Here is a 15,176-nt window from a genome sequence, read left to right on the forward strand (position 1 = left end):
CGAAAATTCAGTTGCAGCTTCCATGAAACAAAATTGGTAGACCATATCATTAAAAAAAGCAAACAAATCAACTTGAAAGTGAAAGATTCATACTGGTGATATATGGTAAGGATCTCTGAGGTTGCGCAAATATCTTAACAGAAACATGGTTAATTATAAAAACCACAAGACTGTAGAAGACTAAAAAAATTATCCAGCATACCTACAAATAAAGAAGACTTGTCGTTTGAGAAGACATCATTTCGGAAGCTATATCGTCATCTAAAAGAGTTGTATTTGTGTTGATTGCTGATAAATCATAAAAGAAAATAAATAAAAGTATTAATTTTGTATATACCCGAAAGAAAATGAATATATAGTAAACACAACTGAAGAAAAAATGTAAAAACGATATGGGATTGATCTCAAATTTGTAACATAATTTCAAAAAAGTATATTAAAGAAAATGAGACAAAATATAACATTTACATTGCGCTGAAGGATACGTCCAACCGTTTTCCTAAGCAACCAGCAGAGAAAGACCTGATTCATCAAAGAAAACGCTTTTCCCAACAAGTTCGGTACCCATTTTATAATAAGAATCGTCAATCTCCTCAAAATAGCTGTTTACTGCCGACATTACCTCTTTATTTGACCACCGAGTCTCTTTTTCTAAATCCGGGAACAGAAAATAATCCGAGGGAATTAAATCTGGTGAATAGGGTGCATGAGGTAACAATTCATTAATTTTGACGATTGCAATAACGGATAATTGAGCTGGTGCAAACCTTACAAAAAGTTCGCATAATACTCGCCGTTGATGGTTTTTCCTTTTCCAAGATAATCAATGAAAATTATCCCAAAAAACCGACGTCATAACCTCGCCTGCAGATGAAACAGTCTTTGTCTTCTTCGGAGCCGGTTCTTCCTTTTCATTTTATTCTTTTAATTGCTCTTTTATTTCAATTGTAAAGTGATGGACCCACGTTTCATCCATGGTTATGAAACGACGCAAAAAATGAATTTTCATCAACCTTTCTGGAGTCGTCACTTTATTTGGTCGACAACTGCGATCCTGGTTTTCGACCTCGTTTAAAATTCAAGCAACTACCGCCATATCTAGGCCAAGCTAGGTATCATCCTCGAAGGCATACATCTGGATGGGATATTGAGTTTCAAGAAGCATATATTATCCAAGGTAGAACAGCTAGGGCTCAAATTGCAAGAAATGTACTGGATAATAACGATTATTATACTAAAATCAGTTCTTTATATACAAATCCGTTTTAAAACTTATAGCATCTTGTTTGGGGCTTAGCCAGTAACTAAAACCCAAAAAAAGTGATAGAACCGGTCCATGGTACGTCCCTAATTGAATAATAGAGTGATTAATTGAAGTTTCCAAACAACAAAGAAGAAATCAGCAAATTCGAAAAAAGTTCATAGTATAGGCTTGTTTTCTAGTGAACTGTATAGTACCCGTGATGAAGCTTTTCAAGTCCACTTAACTTCCAGATTCTAAACTTTTTAGATGAACTTTTGTATTAGTTGGTAAGCTTTTAAAAGGGAAGTTTTCATTGGATATACTCCAAAAAATATGAAATTTACCAATGCTATAATTTGAACTTAACAATGACATCTGAAATCAGAATAATACAAAACTAATAAGTAAATTTTTGATAGTATTAGTACAATTTAGAGTCTTAATATAGAGGCTTTCTCATGTATAAATGCTTTGTTTAGTAAATTTAATGAAATCCCTTAGGAAATTAGTACAAATAGATTCACAAACAGTTCTAACGTACGTTAGATCTGGTAAAAACTAGCGAATGAAGATTCTGTGGGTGGGCTAGCTCACCAGCGCAATTACTGAGGTCCTCTAGAGTTTTAGGATTGAAAAGCGAGCTCTCGATGTTGGATGCACTGTAGAGCAATGCACCAGATAACATCAAAGCCTTTTAAGTTTCACGTTTTCATCTTAATGGCATAAAAACAATGAAATCTTTATTTATATGAGAAAATTTGAGATTATAATGATCTACGTGCCGGGCGGAGCGATTCTGAAACTAATGATAACTACTAGAGTAGAGGATTTAAGGTTTGCTATAGGTTATTTATCTTTTTTCGTGTCTATGGACTTCTGGATTACGATACCAAAGTTCACAATTAAAAACGTTTAAGTATTTAGTATATTGCATAAAATACGAGTACTACATTTTGATTTTTATCGAATTGAAACCTCATTTGGCAAACGAGATTTTATAAATCCAAATGAGACTGTAAATAAATTCAACTGATTGCAGACTAACAAACAAAAGTTTCTATAATACCCGATTGACACAATTCACAACAAATTCCTCGCGAATTTTTCATGTGCAATAAAAACTGGCACTCTGGTTACGAAAAAATATCAGTTTCGTCCAATGAGAGCGCATGGAAATCATCGAACCCCCACGTACCGTGGAATCGTGCCCAACAGCGTTCGAAAATAGATTTTCGTGTGTGAGATATTCGGTTCTGATTACACTTGCTTATTATTATAAGATGAATTTTTTGTGATTCAACTCGACAGAAATTCTTTTATTATATTTATATCATATGTACAAGGAGTGCCGGTTTTAACACCATCAACGCTCTGGGCGCCTCTTGATTATTATTCAAATTTATACGAAAAATTAATTAACTATTTCTTTAAAAAAAATTTGGTAATTGTCCAGATTAGGTTACACCCTCCGATTTCGTTAAAATTTTAGTGTGTTATAAAGAAAGTTACGCTAAACAAAAATATGTAGGGTGGTCGACAATAAATAAAATAGATATACAAACTGTATGTAGAATCATCGCTTATTTTATTTATTGTCGACCACCAGGTACTTTTTTCCGTTTAAAGAATTTAAAGAAACCTAACCCAACCTACATACTTCTCTTCAAAATGAAATCCAATCACAAGTTGGGGTTGCTGTTATCGAAAACTTTTCCATGGTTTTATCTTGATGTGGTTGTCGACAAAAATAAAATAAGCGATGATTCTACATACAGTTTGTATATCTATTTTATTTATTGTCGACCACCTCATCAAGAAAAAATCATGGAAGAATTTTCGATAACAGCAGCCCCTGCTTGTGATTGTATTTCATTTTGTAGAAAAGTATGTAGGTTAGGTTTCTTTGGATTCTTTAAACGGAAAAAAGTACCTGAAGGGATGATTTCTGCGCCTTATATATTACATCTTCTTGAACAGCGTAATTATCTTTATAACATACTAAAATTTCAACGAAATCGGTGTAACCTAATCATCATCATCATCGATGTTTTCAATAATTTCTATCTAAATTGTAATATTGTCCCTTGTAGATAGATTTCTATCAGCTCAAATTTGGAGCAAATTCTCTCTTCACTAGCAATGAAACATTTGAGTGTAGTGGGTTAAGATTCATAACAAAAATAGTAACAACACAGCTAAATCCAATAACATTCAAACAACCTTCTTTATCTGATCTAGAAGTTTACATTTAATTTCAATTGGAGATTACCACAGATTTTGATATAGTTAAGGTTTTCCGGAATCTGTTTTGCATTGTTCAAAAAAATAACAAAACTTTGCTTACTTATTCAATGATTTGAATGATTGAACGTACTCAAACGATTGTTATTTGAACTGTTTACAAATATTTTCTATAAATGAAACTAACACCAGTGCGTTAATCAACTCGATTTTTGGTGATGAAGCTGAAAAAATTCAATCTAGTTGATTCGAAAGAACGACAATCGACTGTATGGATCTTTGAAGACCAAATCCAATGAAAGTTGTTCGAGCAGGAAGCACTTTAAAGCAAATGGTCGCCACAGTTTTATTTGAGCAACTCAGAACGGTCAATTTTGAATGGTACACCAGCAGAAATTTTCGAAAACGACAATCTCACATAAGTTGAATCAAAAACGTGTATGAACAGACAAAACAACGAATTGATAAATGATAAATTGCGAAGTCATCTGAAGAAACAGTTGATGCGTTCTAATCACATGTTTTGGAGGTACCTCAATAGTTAAAATTAGCTCAAACGCATCTCTAAAGTCTATTGATATTAATGGAGAATAAACCATACGTCCACTTTTTAATGAAGATTCTCTATATCCATTTTGGTACTATATTTTCTTCATTACCCTATGCATGATACGTAGATCCACGGAGAAAATGCAGAAATCTAATAATGGAAAGGGAATTTCCACTTTGTGAATAATCCCTTTACTGGAAATAAGACTTAGATCTATTGGTGAAAAAAGCAAGTTTAGTTTAATGTCTTTTATAACAGTGACATTAATTTTTTCATCAGCATCTTTATTCTTAAATAAAAGTTTCTTTTCCTAGTTTTTAATTTGATTAAACCATAATTTATTATTAGTAGAAGGTTTTTTTTTAGTATACATTCAAGAAACAAAATAATATCATCCTAGTTTCTTTATAATAACATCTATGATGTCCCCATTACCTAATTTTTTAACACCTGGGTGAAATTTTCAAACTAAAAATAAAGTTGTGATTTTTATTTAATACACGATTGATTTTGTTAGCTTTTCATAATTTCTAAAAGCGTTGCATGTCTCAAATAAAACTGAAATCATCACTTGGCCACAATTTGAACCAGATGTTGCCAAGTTTAATTTAGACACCATGACAAATTGTTTTATCGAATTTTTTGCAGTTTATCGTTTGAATTCTACTTAAAAATCATTACGAAGTAATTAAAGGATTGTATGTAACAGTTTGAACAAAAATTAAGTAGTCATTAACAAAAAAAAAATAAAATTAAGTTGTAGGATTCAACCAGTCTTGAATAGAATAAACTTGGAAGATTATTATTACGTAACTAAAGGGATGTTTTTCTTTATTTACTTCTGTAACTATAGTGAAAAAACGGTTAAAACATGTAGAGGTAGTTTATACTTTCCCAATTAATGAAATTCTAGATCTAATTAAATATCAGCGATCGATATAGCGAAATCACAGAGTTGCCAAGTCTAGTAATACCTAAAGCTGAGGATATTCATTTAAACAAGTATAATTGTGTATTTACAACGTCGCCAATTGCAATTTCACCCAGATTCGAGTAATATTAAGAAGTATATCCCAATTACATAGATGGGAGATTTGGTTCTACCTAAGACTGCAAATATTCGATAATGTATTTGCAGCATTGCCAGTCGCAGTTTTTCGCAAATTTTAAAGCTTCATATTATCTAATAATATTATGTTTCTAGATTGGAAATAATAGCATATTATGCGACACTTAAAGTAGGAAGAAATATCTCGCTGTGTTTATAGATTAATAAAAAGCGTTTGACTAGATATAAGCGAAATAGAGTTTTAAGAAATAGAAATCGTGCTAATTTCAAATAATATTCTCTTAAATTGAATCAACTTGGCTCAAAAATAGATTTCGAAATGCACGTTTCACATGAAAAATATTCAACGTGGGCGTTTGGATACGTGGGAGTGATAAATAACAAGATTTTTCGAAAAAAATGTCTAACGGTGTTTATAACTTTTGTTTTAACTTTATCTCGTATATAATCTGTCCTTGTCAAGGACATTGAAACAATTCCTTTCTTCTAACAGCCGATGAAATAATAAAAAATTAAATTTTATTGTATCAAACCTTCTATTAATTATTTTTTATTCAATTAAATCTAATAATTTTTTACAGGTGTTCCTTCTCATATGTACGGTACATATAGACAATTTACTACTGTCAGAAGGAATATTTCTCCTGATTTGGAATTATATAAACGTCCGGTATCTCCTGGCAACTTACCGTTTCCCATTGGTAAGTCTTCTGGTCTTCACTGTCTTCTAGAAAATTATAACTAAGACAATATTTATGTATATACATATAATAATACTAATATATGATATGAATATAATATATATATACGTTTATTTTGTACATAGAAACTATTTCTACTAATAAATGATTTATTTAGAATTGTTATATGTCTTTACAACTTGAAAATAACCTAACTCTTCTGCAAAATTAGTAGATTCTTACTAATCTATCCATATAAATATGGTATTAAACAGACCAAGGCTCTCTTTACACACACACACACACACTGTATTAGTACATAATTTAATCCTTTCACGTATTTAGACTTTTCAAAAACGTTTCACTTGTTATTAAATTAGATAAACTGGAGTCTGAAGACAATGAATTTTCCTTGCCAAGACTGTTTACCAGTCAGATAGCTCTGTACCACGCGGCTTACCCTTTTTAGCTTCAATAAACTTAAGTATATGTATGATTTATTGATTATGAAAAGGCATTTGATCTAGTGAAACAAACAACAATACGTCGTCTACATAATGCAAAATATTTGGCAAAATAAGTCCAAGAAAAAGTTCTAATACTTCATAATTTTCTTTTTTTTTGTTATTACTAATTAGTACCAAAAAGTCTAAGCACCCTGTACATATATACTGAATTTTTTTCTGAAATATATCCGTAGTTTCTTAATTATTATGTTGATTGTAATTTAATAAATAGATATCAAATTATTTCATGCAATCAATGATGGGTAATCAGATAGAACTGTCTCTGTTTCGAAAATTTTATTACCAACTGTTTTTTGTTGTAAATTATTCATACTAAATCTTATTGCTCGGAAAAATCATAATTTTCTCAGTATCATAACATATGTTCATTTTTTTTAACCTTTTAGGCTTTATTTGATTCCGTAAGCTTTTAAATTTACATAGTTGTAGGTAAAATTGAAATTGGCACTGCTGCAATTGTTAAATATTAATTTGTATTATATATGGATCTTGATACACTATAACCGTGATCTATATCTATACATCTAATTTTGATATTTCATTATCTCAAATGGAAAATAAACCTCCCAGCGATATCGAAGACTGAAATTTACTTAGATTTGGAAAAAATCCTACTGACAACGTTGTAAACACCTGATATTGTTGTATCATCGAATCTCCTAGTTCTGGGAATAATTAGGTCTTGCAGGTCTGTGATTTTGATATGGTTTTGTATATTGAACCCTGGAATTTATTCAGATATTGGTAAAACTGCAACTAGTAATGCTGCAAACACCAGATTTTCTTATTTCATTAAAAATTTCCAGCTCTAGGAAGAACCAAACTTTGCAACTTTGTAATCTCGATATATTTTTTCATATTGAAGGTCGACATTTACTTAGATTTGAGAAAAACTGCGACTGACAACGTTGTAAACACATGACATTCTTGTATCATCGAACCTCCCTTGTTCGGGGGATAATTAGGTCTTGCAGGTCTGTTATTTAGGTGTGGTTTTGTATATTTAACTCTGGAATTTATTCAGCTACTGGTAAAACTGTAACTGGCAACGCTGTAAGCACCAAATTTTCTTGTTTCATTGAATATCTCCAATTCTGGGGATAACCAAATCTGCAACTTTGTAATCACGATACATTTCTTCTTATCAAAGACTGAAATTTACTCAGATTTGGAAAAATATCCTACTGACAACGTTGTAAACACCAAATATTGTTGTATCATCGAATCTCCTAGTTCTGGGAATAATTAGGTCTTGCAGGTCTGTGATTTTGATATGGTTTTGTATATTGAACCCTGGAATTTATTCAGATATTGGTAAAACTGCAACTAGTAATGCTGCAAACACCAGATTTTCTTATTTCATTAAAAATTTCCAGCTCTAGGAAGAACCAAACTTTGCAACTTTGTAATCTCGATATATTTTTTCATATTGAAGGTCGACATTTACTTAGATTTGAGAAAAACTGCGACTGACAACGTTGTAAACACATGACATTCTTGTATCATCGAACCTCCCTTGTTCGGGGGATAATTAGGTCTTGCAGGTCTGTTATTTGGGTGTGGTTTTGTATATTTAACTCTGGAATTTATTCAGCTAGTGGTAAAACTGTAACTGGCAACGCTGTAAGCACCAAATTTTCTTGTTTCATTGAATATCTCCAATTCTGGGGATAACCAAACCTGCAACTTTGTAATCACGATACATTTCTTCTTATCAAAGACTGAAATTTACTCAGATTTGGAAAAATATCCTACTGACAACATTGTAAACACCAAATATTCTTGTATCATCGAATCTCCTAATTCTGGGAATAATTAGGTGTTTCAGGTCTGTGATTTTGATACGGTTTTGTATATTGAACCCTGGAATTTATTCAGATATTGGTAAAACTGCAACTGACAACGCTGCAAACACCAGATTTTCTTGTTTCATTGAATATTTCCAGCTCTAGGAAGAACCAAACTTTGCAAATTTGTAATCTCGATATATTTTTTTATTTGAAGAGGCGAATATTCCTTTTTATTTTGAAAGAGTAGTCTACATAATGATAAAACTTAGAGCTGGATAGAAAATTACACTCACTCAATGATTATGGAAGGTTTCCATGAAAATATGGTCTAGAAATTTCGCCAATATAATTTAAAATTAACCTGTGAGTAAAGGTGACAGATAATAATTATAAAGTAGGTTTTACTGAGTCACAACAGAAGCATAAGTTACTTCGAATAGATCGGATCGCATGTCAACAAAATATTAGAGATGGGAAACGTTTCTTCAATCATTTGAAACCGATATTTTTTCCCGATAAATAAATTTCAATATGTAGATGGAATTAAATGTCGAAATAACGTAATTTATTATTGCATCGATTTGAAAAAATATCACTCGGAATTACTCACATGGAAGTAAGAGTATCAGAAGTAACTATTCCGAATTTTCTTCAGCCGTTCCCATCTCTACTACAAATATAATGCTCTAGGGGCTATTTTAAGACGCTTGCAGCGTTTTAGGCTCCCCCACCAGAAGGTTTCAGAGGCGTCCAAGGCGGGAGACGTTTCCAAAGTTATTCTTCGCTCGCAATTAGCAAACGACCGACGTCTTGGTATAGATATCGGGTATGATGACTTAAAACTTCTGCTAACTGAGCCCGTGGAAGGCAAACGATTAATATAAAAAAGACTAGTAATTTTATCCCAGTTGTGATTTTTATGTGTTAAAATTTTTGTGATTCTTTTTCCTCCGATTTGTGTGATTTTGTGGTGAAAAAATAAATGAATAGAATGAATCGACAACAGCAAGTTTCGCAGACTCAACAGAGTCAAACGCAACAGAGTCAAACTCAGCACACGCAAAAGGTGACTAGAACTGAACAACATATTACCCGGCAGGTCACCGGACATGTTTCAGGTTAGAATTATTTTTTTTCTTGTAAAAAAATATCAATTCAAACTGTCGCTTCAAATGAATAACTGGCTTAACCTAATTGTTATAAGGTTTTAGAAATTTCTATGGTTTTAAGGCTTGCACGTAACTTGCTTTAATTGCAAAAATATGAATCGTGATTGGATTTTTTGATATTTGAATCTGTACAAGTCAAAATAAATGAAATATATGGTATATAAAAAAAATTAGCAAGCAGCTTTGTCTATCAAACAAATGTATTTGCAAAGTGTTTTAGTCTCTTTCGTTAAATTCGATTTCATTAGAATTCAAACTGTTAAGATGCAGGTCAAAATATTTCAAATGAAAACCGTTATAAAAATATTAAAAAACGATAATTACGTTTTGAAGATAATAATTAGATGTATCACCTGAAGAAATCGATCAAAGTGTAAATTCTAGCTGACGTAGAGTCTAAAGTTGAAGACAGATGCTTAAAAAAATAACCAAAAATGTACAAAAAATTGACGGTTATATTTTATTATTTATGACCACTCTTTTCATAATATTGGTGGGAACCGAAACGTCTGCTTAGTTGTTTGATACATTTTTTGAAAAGTTTTTGTTCAATTCCTTTCAAAATGAATAAAGTTTTAATTGCTTTCATGATACTAAAAGCTTCCTATACATTTATTTTGAAAGGATAAATTATTTATATAAATAATTTTCAACTGACGGATTTATTAGAATTATATCCATTTGGATCTGTGTGGGTGTTTTCTGGCATCAAACCAAATAATTTATTTTGTAAAAATTTTGATTAAAAAAATCGATATAAACTAGAATTTTGATTCTGGTGACAACGTTTCTAAAATTGATGAGTTTTTGAAACAACAATAATCCATTTCTTTCTTTCATTGTAAGTTCTAGAAGTTTATACAAAATAAAAATAATTTTCAATCCATATAAATAAAATTTTGACTTCTACTTTCTTGACGTAACTTCAGATTCCAAAATGACCTATTCTAATAACAATCTAGATTTTGACCCCTCTAAACCCTTAAAATAAACATATTGTATCTAAAAAGCGTGTTTATTACTTCTCCCCGACTTACAGGGTGTTTTATTCAAAAGTTTTTTACCAAATACTACAAAACAATTTATTAATTATTATATAATTTACGTATATGATTGTTACTTAGAAAAAATATTTCTAACTACAATTAGAGACTTTGGGGTAAGTAACTGATTTAACCACATTACAGTTGTTTTTAAAGAAAAAAAGAAGAAAAAACAAATCTAAGAAGTCAGTAGAAGTAAATAACTATCAGGGATAAATATTTAGATAAATTTTGAAAAGGGTTTTTGAAGAATTTGTGAAAAATAAATATGTATGAATGTATATCGCGTCGGTTATGAACCGAGCACTCTGTATTTTAAAACATCGCCGTCGATGATTGGCTTGGTAAAAATAGTTGCTCCCGAAATGGCAACCTGAAACGCGATCCAACGGGCTAAAATAGTATCGGTATAATGTTTGTAGACATTCTCTCGTTGTCATTTTCTAAAAAATGCCTTCGTAATAAACTGAATTCCAATCGGTTAAAAATATGGATTATTTAAACTTTTTTACACTAAAAAATCAATCTATATAGAACAAAAGCAGCTATAAATGAAACAAAATTACATAATACTCACATGAGTTTTATTGAAAAACTCATAATCATGTAATATTGAGAGTGTTTTATAAGTACAAACGGTTTCTAATATTAAATTTGTCTTGACACTGGTCAAGAAAATTGAATTTTTGTCACAACAAATTCTGAATAATCCACCAAACAATAATATATCAATGAAAAAAAAATTGACGCATCAGATTTATCTATAGCATCAAGACATATATTTTCATAAACACTACCAAAATCATTTGTTTCTTAATGTACAATAAATATCTATGATTTTCGTGAATGTACGGCTTCTGGTAGATCCCTTTTTGATCTCCAACAGTAGTCTTAACGTTTCTGGACTTCTTTTTTCTTGTTAGAGCTTTTCTATTAAGGAAATATCCTGATGAAACCACCCAGGCAATAAAAGCTTCTCGATGAAGTATTTCCAAAACATTTCCAGGCCACTTTTTCCAAATAATTCAGCTTTCACTCAAAGTTTGTATCCTCAATTTTATCGCTGAGTTTGGAAAATGATTTATATGTAACGGTGATGAAAGTATATCCTCAGGGTTAACTAAAGGATCATTTTTGAATATTTTTCTGCCCTGGAGTAAGCGATCCACTACTTTTTTTATCTCTCCTGTCCCTTTAGCAAATGAAACATCAAACAAAAGAGTACTGACTTTGAATATCTGCAAACATGTTCACTGTATTTAATTTTTTCAAGAAGTAACTCCATGTTCTCGTAAGTCTCTTTCATATCAGAACCATGGGCACCATGAAGGACATTTGTTTCCGTTGTATAGCTTCCAAGCTAGTTCTTGAGGAATCAATGAACAATCGCCAGTAACTTGGATAATATCCAAAATTAAATCTGCTTCAGATAAGTAAGTACCAGGAAAAAGTAAATTCCAGTCGATCAATCTAGACTCTAAAAGCTCTCCACTCATTCTCCTCAGATACCTTATTGGGTTAACCAAGAACAATTTCTGGACTAGGATTAGAATCCAGACTTTTTGCTTAATTTGGAAGCTTCAGCACAGACAGTTTGGCGAATGCTGGAGTGTGTTTGGATTTGGTTGTGGCGGCTTTAGTTTAAAACAAACAAAAGTAACAATCAATTACATGATCTTTTGAATACATTCAAATCCAAAAGGCGAATATTTACGTAACTTTTAACAAAAAAAGTTTTTGTATTCGAGAATCCTTTAGATCTTGATCTTACTTGCAAAAAAACGTCGTACAGCGTTTTCAGCATTTCCTTTGAATTTAAATCTTTCCCCACGCTAAATTTTCTTGTCGGATCTGAATAAATAGTAATCTAGCAGTGAAAAGTTAAACCTCATACATTTCGAAGAACCCTGAACTTTTAGAATTGCGCCAAACTTTTCTCTCTTGTCTTACCACTGATTTTCCATGTGCAAATTGTTAGGTCAAATCTGTCAAATAACAATCCGACCACTATTAGACGTTTCGGTCGAATCTTGATTGGTCTGTATGGTACTATTTGGCAAGTACTACCTCACGCGAACGATCTTCTAGGTCCATTCAAATATTCATGGTGATTTCTATTTAACCCCTCATATTGTGGTCTCCTCATATGCTTCTGAAGAAATTATGGTTTGGATGCGCAGTCCTAGTTACATTTATTCCATTTTGTGTTTCGAAATTAAAAAACTTGATTATACTATCTTGTTATCTCATATTGAGCTTTTTTGGTTCCTTATATCACTTTTTTGATTATGATTAGAGATATCTTCTTGAAAATCTGTACCAGAAGCTGGGGGATGAAAGGTTTCGAAACATTCAAGACTCTTCCTCCTTTGAATTTGATTTATTCTTGATAGAATTTTTGTTTTCTCAAGTCAAGTTTTTCCAAAATATATTTCATTAAGGTCAATATGGTTTTGCGTGCGTTTGAACCAATTACCGAAGAATTTTTTCAATTACGATTAAAGTACCTCCAGAACACATGATTTGAACGCATCAAAAGCTTCTTCATGCATAGAAAAACGTTGAGTAAGACAGATGACCCATCAATTCGATATTTTGACTGTTTATTGTCGTGGTGGAGAATGATTCGTCTTCTGCGATTGGTTAACTGATTTTTTCAAACACAGTAAAGACTGATGTACCATTCAGAATTGACCGGTCTATGTTGCCAGTTCACCATTTTTGATTCATGTTGAGAGATCCATACAATCGATTATTGTTCAGTTTCAGCTTCATATTCATAGACCCTCGTATTTATTTCTAAAACTGTATAAATCGTGTTGTTTCAGGTGGTCAGATGTCCCAACAACAAATCCAGCAAATTCCCGGCTTCGGCCCTAACGCTCAACCTCCGGTGTTCGAGAAGGTGTTCAGCAACGCCAGATTCGCCCAAGGAGGAAAAGCTACGTTCGAAGGTAGAGTAACGGGAAAACCGCAACCAACAGTAACCTGGACGAGAAACGGAGCACCTCTACTTAGTACTCAAAAACATCGATTAACATATAATGAATCTACCGGGGATATTATCTTCGAAATAAATAATATCGGACCCGGAGATGAAGGAGAATATGTTTGTAATGCTAAAAATCAGTACGGCGCCGCTATTTGTTCGGTTTATATATCTCCAGAAGGTATGCAGATACCTCAAAGACAAGCGTTTTCTAAATTTGATCAAACGACCAGTTATACCAATGGTACTACTACTACGATAACTGAAGATTTCAAAATTGACACTTTCGAATATAGAATTTTGAGAGAAATTTCGTTTAGAGAATCTATAACGAGAAGATCTAGTTACGAAAAAGATTCCCAAATATCGACGACGATCGAAAGGTCTTTGGGACCCCCAGCACCTCCGCAGTTTGCACAAAAGCCGCGAAATTCCAAATTACTCGAAGGTTCTGATGCGGTTTTCAGCTCGAAACTATCAGCTAATCCAAGACCTCGAATTACTTGGTTTAAAAACGGACAAAGAATCACCGATTCTCAAAAATACGAAACTAGTTTTACGAATAATCAAGCTTCTTTACGAGTTAAACAAGCTACATCCGACGATACAGGTCATTACACCCTACTAGCCGAAAATCCTCAAGGGTGCGTTGTTTCTTCAGCATATTTAGCCATTGAACCAGTAACGACACAAGAAGGTCTAATCCACGAATCGACTTTCAAACAACAACAAATCGAAATAGATCAAACAGATTCTAGTAAAACGTTAGCACCAAACTTCGTAAGAGTCTGCAACGACAGAGATGTAACCGAAGGAAAAATGACTAGGTTCGATTGTAGAGTAACCGGTCGTCCTTATCCGGAAGTTACTTGGTTCATCAACGGTAAACAAGTAGTAGATGACCACAATCATAAGATATTAGTAAACGAATCCGGTAATCACGCTCTTATGATCACAACAGTTAGTAGAAACGACTCCGGTGTTGTAACTTGCGTAGCTAGAAACAAAACTGGAGAAACCTCCTTCCAATGTAACCTCAACGTTATCGAAAAAGAACAAGTAGTAGCACCTAAATTCGTCGAAAGATTCACAACTGTTAACGTAGCCGAAGGAGAACCGGTAATATTGAATGCTAGAGCCGTCGGTACACCCACACCACGTATCACTTGGCAGAAGGATGGTATACTGCTAGTAAACAGTCCCGACGTTAGGATCGCGACTGACGGTGGAGCTTCCTCTTTGGACATACCGAGAGCAAAAGCTTCAGATGCTGGTTGGTATCAATGTACTGCCCAAAATGTCGCCGGCTCCACCGCTACTCGCGCTAGATTATTCGTACAAGTACCGCAGAGTACGACGCCCGAACCAAGACGCCTACATCTTCCTAGGCCCACGAAAGTCATCGAACCTGAGTAAGTAATCATTTCATTCCTGTATAACTGTCCCAAAACTAAATAAATACATCAAAATGTCATTTTTCCCTTAGAAAATGTTTCGTAACTTATTTTTGATAATATTTACTGATTACTAACGGTAAACTAGTAAAAAAAGTCGTCGTAATCTTGGCGAGAGAGATTACAGTTCATACCAAATGTTTTATCATCTTTCTAATGTTTTATTTTCCATATAAATTTCATTTTATGAAGTTAGAAAGTGCCATTACTTTTCTTCGTGTTTCTTTATGAATCTAATAGCAAAAATAATGTTCTTACTATTTACTCAAATTACATCGCAGTCAAATTTTGACTTCATTTCCTGCAACAGTTTGAACCAAAATTGCAATGTTTTGACAAGCTTTTGACCTAAACCTCAAAATAAGATCCACAAAATGTTACTCATGGTCTGTGCTATTCCACAATAGATAAAAGTAAGAAG

The 15,176-nt window shown here is 32.6% G+C and overlaps 1 protein-coding gene across 4 annotated transcripts in view; it reads left to right on the top strand.

Annotated features, from left to right (window-relative positions):
• LOC130890769 (titin) overlaps positions 1-15,176 on the top strand; it is a 159,887-nt gene that overhangs the window by 59,729 nt on the left and 84,982 nt on the right. For 2 of the 4 annotated variants that reach the window (XM_057795076.1, XM_057795074.1), the window contains exons 1-2: positions 8,814-9,218; positions 13,141-14,713. In XM_057795076.1, coding sequence (XP_057651059.1) covers positions 9,083-9,218; positions 13,141-14,713 — 1,709 coding nt within the window. In that variant the 5' untranslated portion in view covers positions 8,814-9,082. Of the gene's footprint in view, positions 1-5,684; positions 5,805-8,810; positions 9,219-13,140; positions 14,714-15,176 lie in introns of those variants that run through there. The other 2 variants (XM_057795075.1, XM_057795072.1) reach the window with 2 other exon arrangements.

The sequence above is a fragment of the Diorhabda carinulata genome, chromosome 2 (assembly GCF_026250575.1).
Source record: "Diorhabda carinulata isolate Delta chromosome 2, icDioCari1.1, whole genome shotgun sequence".
NCBI lineage: Eukaryota > Metazoa > Arthropoda > Insecta > Coleoptera > Chrysomelidae > Diorhabda > Diorhabda carinulata.